The following is a 12,059-nucleotide window of genomic DNA, read 5'->3' as shown; positions in this document are numbered from 1 at the left end:
TTCAAGCACTTGAGTTTGACCTGTATCTACCCAAGCAGTAGAAGATGGGTCTCCTAAATTACTTTCTCAGAAGCATTAACTGAACTCTTCTGTAAGAGTTTAGGGGTTTTGTTTGTGCTTTAAGGCAACAATGATGCTAGCTTCAAGTCACTTTTCAGTGTAAACAGTAGAATTTGCTGGCTCTGGTCATTACTATTTGGACCTTTAATGGCTGCATTTGTTAGTTTAGTAGAACGCCTCTCAACTTCAAAAGCTGAGTTACATGTGCAGTATTATGTTGGGCAAGTTATGTGTGCAGATAAATAATTTTTAAAAAATCCATTTAAGTTGTTCGGAAATTTGCCTTTGGCATGTTGCCAATATTTTTCTAGCAAATAAGCTAACCAAGATGATGAATCCATGTGTCCAAATTTACTATTTATGCATGTGGTTGAGAAAGGAGGAAAAGTAAAAAAAAAATGTCTGGAGCAGAAGATTTATTTTGTCTTCTGCTAGTAATGCTTTCATTTGGTGATACAAGATGGATACAAATGCATAATATTATGAGTATATAAATGTACATGCCAATAGCTCAATTCAGCAAAATACCACGTCTTACTTCTGCTTGTTCCTTCAGTCCAGGGGTGTCAGACTCATTTTCACTGGGTGTCACATCAGCCTCTCAGCTGCCTTCAAAAGGCGGAATGTAATTCTGTGACTGTATAAATGTAGGAGTAGTTACATTGGTATAGTCCCTGGTTTTGGTTTCATCATATGTATTTCCCAAATAGTCTGTGTTCTTATTTACTGTTATGCATTGTAAATGCATCTCTCTGTCTAGAGGTAACATCTTGGGTAGCCACTAAAAAAGAGGCATCCAGTCTTTTGCTGTTTTTGCTGCTGGTTTCTGCTGAGCAAGGAGGGTTGATGGTGAAATGAAGTGTTAATTGGAAAGTTTCTCAAGGTGAAAACAAGAGGATGTTCTTTTTGGGTATACGAAGTCCTGTATGATTTCTTTGTGCTTCCATCCATTTTGTTTTCTCTCTGACAAATGTCTGGATTTTTTTTTTAAACACAATTTGTGCTTTAGGTGCCTCTTTCAAGCTGTTTTGGGAAGCTCTGCATAGTATGAAATTTAATTTTCTGAAGACATTTGTGCTTAGCAGGCCAAATTCTGTTGGTTGCAGATAGCAGAGTTATTGGAAGGGTGTTGATGGCTTCTGTCTTTTAAACCCAGATTGACAATGATCTTTGGCCCAGTGAATCGATTTATCTGTTTTTGTTACGTGTACAGTGAAATGTTATCAGCTGCAAGGTCGTTAATCAGCTGATGCTGGAACTGGTATTTCTTGCATTCCCTAATGTCCTCAAAAGGTGTGGTGATGCAGCAGAGTGCTGTAGGCATCTAGTATGGAGACTCTGTTTCCTCGGAAGAATGAGAGTTTCTACCTGTAATCCACTCAGCTAATTCTGGGATCTGGTGTTGAAGAAAAGGAGAACAATTCTGAAATCACAGTTAAATTTCTTCAGGATGGGCTATGGGGTCAGCTGAGTGGCAATACAAGGAGGAACACCTTTCTTTTTCTCCCCCACCCTCTCCCTTCCCTCTCTTTTTTCTATTTTTATCTCTTTACCATGGAAGAGCAATGCAAGTTTGTATTGTTTATGCAGCGAAGATCAGTGCTCCGATCTACAGAAGCTGAGGCAAATTGAGACTCTTCTGGAGAGTGATTAGTTCTCAGTTCTAAAATTTGATTGTGTTCGTGGGCTTTGAACCCAAGCTCTGTATTTTCTCTTGCAGTTTACTTTTGTAATTTAAATATGTCTAGTATTGTTTGAGAGTAGCATTTTTGGTCAGATCTTGATAACCAATTTAAACTATCATCTAATTATTTATTCGGGGTATTTCTTTTCTTAAACTTTTCTGGTTTTTGTTAGACTATATGCTCTGCATAACTATGCTTTTTATGTTTGTACCAACATTTTTTTCAGCTAGATATTGTTAGAAAAAAAAATGCAGGGTTGTGCAGGGTTGTGGGTTTTTATTTAGGTATTGAAAAAAATGTTATGTTTATTGGCTAGTGTTCTTTTGCTGTAGTTTTAAGAACATGAGCTTTCATTTTGAAAATCGACCTAGTTTTACTTTATGTTTTAATATTAAATTTAGAAAAGAATATCAGATGGGCGTGGAAGAAGCTGTGGTTATGCATTATAGTACAGTCGAGGGTCTCTGTCCTTACTATAGTTTGTGGGCAGGTATTTCTATTACTCTCTTGCTGCAGGTATTCTCCCTGCAGCATACTGAGCTGCTCAGATTGCTTTGATATTTTTCGTACATACTGTAACTGTATAATCCTCATTAATTAACTGGTTTCAATAACTGATAAGAACTGATGATGTGTAAGAAGAAAAAAGAAAAAATTTGTCAGAGGCTTAATATGATTTCTCTTAAAGGCCTTTCAGGAAAATTTGGAACTCGAATCAAAGATGAGTTTCTTAAATGGATTTCTGAACTGTTAGGTGCCAAGACTTCTTCACTTTTCTTATAACACTTGTATTTTAATTTCAGTCAAACTCAGCGAAGTCCACATGTGTTTTACCGACATGACTTAATCAATCAACTTCAGCACAATCATGCCCTAGTTACACTGGTTGCAGAAAATCTCTCTGCCTATATGGAAAGCATGAGGCAGTATGCTAAAGGTAAGTTTTAAAATTAAAATTGCCTCAAAGTGTATAAAAACTTCAGTTGAAAGTGGAATTAAAACCGTATTCTCATAATGAAATAACTATTAAGTTTGTTTGTTTAATTTTCAAGCATCTGTGGGATTGATAGCCTTCATGTCCGATTGGGCAAGAAAAGCTTAAAATGTTAACATTTTGTCTCGTGATTGAAAATGTGTGTTTTACAGCAGAATATGTGGAAGTGACAGCTCTTGTTTATCTGTGGATTGATAAACATCATCTTTTCCTACTTAGGCTGGGCTGATTATTTTTGAGGAAAGTCCTAATAATAATTTTGGATTTTGTCCCACTTGTCATTTTGAATTTTTGTAGACTCCTTTGAGAAGTTATTTAATCTCTATTTGAAGCCAGTGTTTGGAATTTGTCAGAGAGGACTTTAGACCACAGGGATGCTGTTTCTTTTTAGCAATTCCATTTCTGTTTCGTTCCTTTCTCACTGCATTTGTTATCAGCAGCACTTTGACAGCAGATCATGTTAGTATTTCTGTATTTCAGGCTAAACTCAACCCTTTGCTGATGAGTTTACACTCTTATTCTGGACAAGCTTTTTAGCTACTGAGGTAGAAGTAGGGAAGTGAAGAAAAATGATGGACCAAGAAACTCCTTGTTACACTGGACCACAGTACTTTATTGAGTTATGCCAAAACACACCCACACCTACCCACCCCATCTACTTCACTGACTGGAACTAGGGACTGTTCTACCCTGGCATCATAACATCCTACATTCAAAAAAGGCATGGTATGTCATGCAGGAATTCAGTGTAGATTGTTCAGAGAGGACAGGATATTCACACATTGTAAAAGTGTATGTGTGTCTTCCAGTGCTTAGTTAAGTTGCCTGGATGCCCTTAATTCTGGAATTAGTTTAATTTTTGGGTACTTTACAAAAGATATCTAAAATATATCCTTGAAAACTTGTTTGAATAGTGGCACTATATTAAGATGATAGCTTCAGCCAGGTACAGGTCAATGAGACATTTAAGCTCAATCTGCATACTGTAGCTATATTTCTCTATTCAGGAGTACATGAGGGGAGTTACCCTAATTTAGTTTCCTAAATTAATGATAGCATTGCACTAATTAATGTTAAATAATACTAAATGCTTTGTTCTGTTCTCAAGCAATACTGTCTTAGGCTTAGCTGTCTTAAGAAAGGTGGAATAGAGCAAATATTATTTCATGTAACTTTTGCAAGCTATTGCATTGCTCTTTAATTTTGCTAAAATGCTGCAAAAACGTGATTTCATTTATAATAACCTTCACAGCTTAACTATATGGATAGCTTAGAATATATGATGCTCCCTTTCTCTTGGTCTTTGGCCAGCTATGAAATATGGGGTCTGGCCTCAGGGTTAGGAAGGAGACATAATCAACAACTGTATTCCAATGCAATGTTGTCTTTGTCCAAAAATAGCCTACACATACTATTAATGTATAAACTATCATTATTAATTCCAAATATTTTTGAAATCTGAAGTCAAAAGCTTAATTTTGACAATATTGTTTACCTATCAAACTGCTGATGACTTGGGCAGAAAAAAAAATTAGGCAGATGTCTTGTACCAAAACACACATCCCGTTGCCCTGTAAAACAGTAATATAAATCTCTTCAGAATGATTGTAGTTACAAGCATGCAAAGAGTTTAAATTGAATCTAATTACAAAGCAATTAAATTGTGCTTTCTTGAGACAAAGCTGCTGCAGAACTTATACTTGTTTGCATCAGAGTACCAAATCAGATGAACAGTAGCGTGGATTTTTTTATTAGATGATTAAGGGCAGCTAAAAAATATCTCCTAATGTTTCAGATACTGCACTAAAACTGTAATACACAGTTCGTGTGCAACTTCTCTTTCAGTTTCATTTTTATATACTAAATAGAGCAAAACATAGAGCACCATGTAATTTGCCTTCCATGGAGGAGGATAAAAGATGCTGTGGAGATGTAGGGCAGGGAGTGGTATAAATGAAAGAAAGATTATTATGGTTGCAAGGGCAGAAAGAACAAACTGGGAAGCTGTAGAATTAAACTGAGCTGGTGGAAGGTGAATGAGACAGAGGGGGGAAATTCAAGGCAAATATCCAAACAGCATAGGTCAAACAAATGCCATAGAAAAAAAAAAAATCCAATTGCCCACAGATTTTTTTCGGCAGTTAATGCCGCAGTTACTGTGTGATTTGAGATATTTTTTAAATGAATTTTGAATTTGCCATATTTTTAATTTCCCTTGAAGTCTTCCATAGTTGTGTTTTGTGATGGAGAACAATGTTCCTATTCTCCTGTTATTCACTAATGCATATTGTTTTCTATTATACTCCCTTTCATATGTTTGCCATTTTAAGGCTAAAGAAAAGCCTTATCTATGTTTCAGAAGTTTTTCTGTGATCTGTGACTTTCTTGTAGTGAACTCACCCTTACCTGCACCTCTGCAGAGTCCTCCATGAGATGAGACAACTGCTATTGCATTTTGTAGTCCTGAAGGAGGTCACAGTTTCATCTCCTTGACTATTTATCGAAGACCTTTTGAAAATCCAAGGAGATTGCTAGCGAGTTCTCTTTTTCTGAAGTGATAAAAAAATCCAAAGTGTTAATGAAATGTAATTATTCATAGAAATTGTGCCGTATGATCTTCTATGTGTGTTTATCGCTAATTATACTTAAATTTTCAGCCGGTCCTGTTTTGATGTATAGTTCCTCTGTTCATTCTTCTGCTCCTGCATGTAGAAAGAATTTTTAAGGAGGTCACGCTTGGAGTTGCAAGATCCACAGCGTGGAAGATAAATCAGGCAAATGTAGAAAGAAAGTGAGAGGGAGGAGGGTATTAAGGGAGACTGAATTTTTTTGTAGTCCAGAGTTTTTCATACATACTGCCTTTGGGCAACTGACTGGCCTTTAATACCTGAATTATTTCTTCACTGCCACTATTGACAATTATGTCTGTGAATTAATCTGTAATCAGGAAAAAAAAAGACCAGATTGTCCCCAGAGTTAAACACCACCACCACAACTGCACCCCCTCCGCACCCCCTCAAAAGAAAATCAAGCAAAAATAACCACACAAAACCACCAACACTTGGAAGTTATTAGTTTTAATTTCTTTGCAATGTGCTTATCTATTGTAATAGTTTCTTCTGCTAAACCCACAGCATATTTTTCAGGTTTCCTACTTCTAATACTTAAATTTTCATTCTGCTACTTTTATGTTCTTCAGAATTTTTTCACCATTCTTGTTTTGGTAACTGCCCATTTATGCTCACTACATTAGGACTAGAATTCAAATTTTCAAAGGATTTCTGGTGAACATCTCCAGTTTTGTAGACATCAGTTAACTACTAGTCTTCTGTTTTCCCTTTTATTGGATTTTTAAGCTAACATACCTCTTGCACTTGTATTTAGATTGCACTATTTATGAGAATTATTTTTCCCCTGATTTTGAAGTACCAGTGATGCAGTTCAGCTGTTAGACTCATTTGTGGGGTTTTTTTTGCTCCTTGATATAATAGGAGATACTGATTTTTCACTTCTGAAGATAGATTTTACTATTAGTCTGGATGTTGTCATGATACAGTCTCCTACAGCTGGGTCATCTTGGTTAGATGCGATCTGTATACTTTTGAAAATAAGAAAAGTAGCATTCATTAGTTTATAATGGAGCTGTCATAATGAAGATGTGTCGTGGTAAAATATTACTAGTACAGATCATGGCAGTGCAAGTACAGATATAGATTGTTTCTCTTTAATTTAAAAAAACAAAACAAACCCCAACAAAAAAAAAAAAAAACTACATACACACACACACAAAAACCAAAAACCCAACCAACCAAAAAAACCCCAAAACCAACACCACCAAACAAAACCACACCACACCCAAGTTCCTATAAAGCACTTAATATTATGGTGAGATTTGATAAAATGCACATAAAAGTTTGATTTCTTGCCTTACTTTAAAATTACTCAACTTATTCTGTTTCAAGCTTGTCAGTATTACAGGCATTTGTTTTTTGTACCTGGAAACTTGCAGTGAATGAATTTGTTGTATACTTTCCTCTTGTAAGTGATGTCATGTATGTAGCTACTTATAAAGGTGTTAAAGGACCAGAGTCATGATTTCCTCTGGAGAGGGAAAACCCTGAAGATGGAAAACCAAAATTTTGGAAGAGATGCTGTGTAATGAAATTAAGCATCCTCAGAAGACAAAAAAACCTCAAACAAACAAACAAAAACACAACAAACAAAACAAAAACACAAAACCAAAAAACCCCAAACACACTGGATAATCTGAATTATATGCTTGGTATGCTTTTATTGTACCTACTTTCTGACTTCAAACTGACTACTCGAAATAAGGAGAAATTGATGTGAACAAATAGAATGTAGGTTAACTGTTCTGTAATACTTCCGTTGTACTGAACGATGAGCATACGTAAGTGTTGATTTGATTATAGATCTCAGTAATCTTTGCCTTTACCCGTTTTAATCTATAGTAAAATATTAACTGGTAGCAGGCAGCTGAGAATTCTTTTCATATACCTTACTGAAAATTTTTTTGTGTTTTGAGTGGTTTTAGTTGTATTCAGACTAATAAGTCTTGAAACACATCCTGTCTTTTAGGGTCAGCATGTCTTTTCTGAATGTATTGTCTAATAAAACATTTTATATTTGCAGAGCATGGTGAATATGATCCTCAAACTGTAAGACCAGGAAGCAGATACAGTCATGTGCAGGAAGTACAGGAGCGACTTAACTTCTTACGGTTAGTTTAAACATAATCATTTGTTTAACTTCTGTAAGAATACTTTAAAGAAACAAATAAACAAAAAAGTCCACAAACAAACAAAACCCCACAACCAACCAACTAAACAAACAGGAAAACCAAAGCCCGCCCTGGTATCTCTTTCTTTTACCTAGCTTCAAGTTGCTGTGCTAACTTCTTTCAAAACTCCAGGTTAGAATAATAATAATAAAAAAAAATCACTTGGATGACTTATAACCAGCTGCTGTTCGATTAGAATAAGAAAACAAAGGATCTCTGCTCATCACAGAGCTGCAATATGTTGATGCTTTTTAAGCTCTGTCTCTCTTAGCTTCTTCCTACTTGATTTTAACCTTTTTTTTTAAGACAAGTGAAAATAGATGAGCTGTCAAACCATCAAGTTCTGAAGTATTTTTTTACTTGTTTTCTACGGGAGATGTTTTACTTTTGAAATTTTACCAAGAATTTTTGTGAATTAAACTGAAGCGCTAACGGTTTAATGAAATTATACAATAGCATATGGATAGCAAACTTAATTTATCACTCTTGTATATTAAAAATTGTAAATTGGTTACATTTAAGTTCACTAGTTGTTAATGTAAAGGAATTTATGAAGTGCTGTGGCTGTCAAATGTAGAATATGTAGGTAGCAATTTCTGAAAAGCAGCGCCATAATTTAGTCCCTGATTTCTTTTACATAGAAAAGATTTTGAATGATGTAAACGATTCTGAAGAACTTTATCTTCTTCCTGAAACTTTCTTAGTATTAGCTCTCAGAGTTGAAGTTCTTAATAATTCCTTAATAATAATTTAACACCAATGAAAAACGTACTTAAAGGAAAAATTTCCAGTTCATTGACTTCTGCTTCTGGCTCTGTTCCATAGAATTCAAACCATATTTTGTGATTTTGCTGAAGTGAGTGCTAAAACATAGTTAGTGATTGCAGTGGTAATTTAATCTCTTATGTTGTGGCCTGATTTTTAAATAAATGGTTTACATTAGGGAATGTGCATTTGTATATAATATGTAAAAAAATGTTTGGTATTTTCGCGTAACACTTTTTTTTGCTGAATTTTATTCCTTTTTTGTTTGGACTCATGAGTTCTTGATCCATTCAAACTTACTGAGAAATTGTAGCCTAATTGTGCATGGACTGATGATGCAAATTAAGTTTTTCGGGGTCATACTTCTGACATATACATGTATAATATGCATATTCACCTTTTTTGCTGAATTGTAACTCTAGATGTCTGTTAGACAGTGCTATTAATTGTCTGTTTGTTGTTGCTCAAGGTTTTTGTTGAAGGATGGTCAGCTGTGGCTCTGCGCCCCCCAGGCAAAGCAAATATGGAAGTGTTTAGCTGAAAATGCAGTTTATCTTTGTGATCGCGAAGCCTGTTTTAAATGGTATTCCAAACTAATGGGGGATGAACCCGACTTAGACCCTGACATTAATAAGGACTTCTTTGAAAATAATGTGCTTCAGCTGGATCCTTCCCTATTAACAGAAAATGGGATGAAATGTTTTGAACGTTTCTTCAAAGCTGTGAACTGTCGAGAAGGAAAACTAGTAGCAAAGAGACGAGCTTATATGATGGATGATCTGGAATTAATAGGATTAGACTACCTTTGGAGGGTAAGTTAATTGGAGGAGACATCTGAAAGGTTAACTGCTAAGTCTTAGTCTCTTTTTACATTTTTAGGGTTGCGTATTTTATTAGTTGTAGACTGAAATTACAAAAAACTACCTTTTCCAACTAGACCTATGGGCATTGACTCCACTGTCTTCCCAGTGAGTATGCAAGTTGGTAACTTTGTAGGCTGATGTTTAATGGAAGATTATTTGAACCATCAAGTCTATTTGTGTATGCACATGACATTAAACATTTCCCTATACTGTTTAAGAATGATCCAGCCAGGTAAATTATCTGTAAGCTTCTTTCTCTCTCACACACACTTTGGAATTGAACTTTATTTTGTGCGCTTTATAAGCTAGTTCATGTCATTCATTCTAATATGGTAAACTGGAGTGATTCAAGATTAGACCAGGTGATCAGTGGTCTGAATTTTTTTTTAATATCCACAACGTTTTGCCTAAACGTGGTTATAGCTTTTCAATAGGAAGATGGTAGCTTTCTGAAGCTTGCCAAATCTATTGGTGAAAAACATCAGTATCTAATTCGATAACTGGATTTTTTCAGCGTATTTCTAGTATTTCTAGTTTTCAAGAGCTGTGTTAGAACCCGCAGTAGCACATTGTGATATGATTATCATGGCGGTGTTTTGTAAAATGTGCTGCACCAGTCTTTGGTAATTTTGGTTGTGGTTTGTTGAAGGGTTAGGTATTTTAATCATGGTGATAATAGTTAAAAACAAAGTAGATCACAATTTTTAGACAAAGAAGTTTTCACACAGTGTTTGCGTACAAAGTGCCCACATAATGCTAGCATGTTTTAGTTGTGGTAATCAACTTACGTGGATCTGCCCAGCCGTTTGACAGCATGACGGAATTCACGAAGCCTCAGCCCAGAATCCTGCAGGGGTTATATGGAGGGGCTTCTTTCAGACCTGGTAGCTGGTAATTACAATTTAGATTATCAGGTTGGAAACAGAACTCATTTGCCTGTCCCCCTTCTACCTACTTACAGCCATTTAAAATTATGGTTTTGAATTCTGGTAATTTAGATTATTTAAGCAGCTGAAAAAATAGTTGCCTTATTCTCTGAAACTAGTGAAAATGGAAATGTAATGTGAAGATGAATATATAAACACTGCTTTTATTCTTTTCATAAAGCATTAGGGTTTTTTGCTAACTCTGAACTCTTTTGAACTAGTTAATTCTTAATCTTGACTCATATAATTTCAGTCTAAGGTGCATTGATTGTATTTTGTAACTAAGCATTTTAGTCACTTTCACCTCATAAAATAATTAGACACACTGTTGTGTCAAGATACTTAAGTAGTTGTTTTGGTTTTAAATTTTATACTAGAAAGTTTTAAGAAATTCTAATGCTTTTTTTTTTTTTGTTATGCTAGGTTGTGATTCAGGGAAATGATGACATCGCGAACAGAGCAATAGATCTTCTTAAAGAGATCTATACTAATCTTGGCCCGAGGTTACAAGTTAATCAGGTAAAAGACAAAACAAACAAAACCCAACAACACAAAACAAGCAACAGGAAGCCTGGAATATAACATGATAGAAAAGCAGTGATAATATTCAATTTGGTGGTAATTTTGTATCTGAAAGCTTTGAAAACAGGGAATAATTTTCCTGTTTTGGAGAGCATACTCTTGAGTCCAGCCATCAGCTTCTGGTCAGATGCAGAGTTAAGAGTTCTTTCTGATATTTGCAGACTGAAACCTGATAAGTTTTTCATATTAAATTGATCTGTCATACTTGCTCTTTCTACTCAGAAAACAGCTCATATCTTATACTTAGGTAAGCCTTTTGTTGAACCTCCAGTTTTGGTACTTCTTGTACTAGTATGTTCCCTGGATGGGTCTGTTGAGGGTTGTCACAAGCTAATCTAGTCTTTATTGAGGTCATGTCCCTTAGAAAGGGTCACAGAGTTTTCATATAATGGCCAAACTGAGCTCTAGCAGATCAGATATTTTCTCCCTACATTGATAGTTGCTGGGAGCTGCATTTCAGCAAACCGACAACAAGTTTCTGAAAGGACAGAGGAAGTGAACTGTTGGGATTTCAAAATTTAAGGGGTAGGGGGATATTGTCCTCCAGACAATCTCCAATTGGTAGCATGCCAGCTATATTTCTTAAAGCTTTTCGTACTTGTCCTCAAAAACACTTTCATAGTCTTCAGAGCTGCAAGTTGCTAGATACAGCACAGCTGCTCTGAGTTGTACATTTACAGCCATTCGAGTTATATCTTACTGCAGTGGCAGATGGGCTGTATGCTTCTTTCATGCTATAGGTCTGGGCTTGCTAAGCACACATGTATCTGTCCATCTGCACGTGGTTGGGTCCAACACTTTCTGGAAGTGTTGGATTTACTTAACATGCACACAAGTATTTTGTTTCAGTGTTCTGATAACTCCTCTGCTCCTCAGCTGCCTGTAAGAAAAGGGGCTGCTGGACTGTGATAGCTGTGTCTGTAAATGCTTCTGTTGAGACTTTTTACAGTGATTCTATAGGTCAGTCTGGGTCAGGTACAAGGACATGCTAGATATGAGGCAGAAGGAAAAGATTTGCTGTACCTGCCACTATTCTGAATCTAGATCAAACCCCATTTCTGAGTTTATACAGCAAAAGTGTGTATCTGAAACTGAGTGATTCGAAGGGAGTGTGGAAGGGTGGAGATAGTTGTTCTGGCAGTCTGTAAATGTTCACTCTTGGTGTAAAGTAAGTTGACCTGTCATAGATTGTCAGCTCGAGATTCTTTAACATAGTCTAAGGAAGTGAATAAGAGAAAGTTCAATTTAGTGTTCTCTGTGCAAACTTTTACTTTTAAAGTGCAAGTTTACACTGTACAGTTACAGCTACTGATGACACAGAATATTTTTACAGCACACACTAAATTAAAGCTATTTATCAGTAAGAGTTTATTTTAAAGTGGA

At 35.7% G+C, this 12,059-nt stretch overlaps 1 protein-coding gene across 2 annotated transcripts in view; it reads left to right on the top strand.

The window, feature by feature from the left end:
• USP9X (ubiquitin specific peptidase 9 X-linked) overlaps positions 1–12,059 on the top strand; it is a 103,310-nt gene that overhangs the window by 47,452 nt on the left and 43,799 nt on the right. For both annotated transcript variants that reach the window (XM_065070036.1, XM_065070030.1), the window contains exons 14-17: positions 2,549–2,682; positions 7,393–7,480; positions 8,775–9,117; positions 10,518–10,613. In XM_065070036.1, the coding sequence (XP_064926108.1) occupies positions 2,549–2,682; positions 7,393–7,480; positions 8,775–9,117; positions 10,518–10,613 (661 nt within the window). The remainder of the gene's footprint in view (positions 1–2,548; positions 2,683–7,392; positions 7,481–8,774; positions 9,118–10,517; positions 10,614–12,059) is intronic.

The sequence above is a fragment of the Columba livia genome, chromosome 1 (genome assembly GCF_036013475.1).
Source record: "Columba livia isolate bColLiv1 breed racing homer chromosome 1, bColLiv1.pat.W.v2, whole genome shotgun sequence".
NCBI classification, from domain to species: Eukaryota; Metazoa; Chordata; class Aves; order Columbiformes; family Columbidae; genus Columba; species Columba livia.
This window is presented reverse-complemented; position numbering and strand designations above follow the sequence as displayed.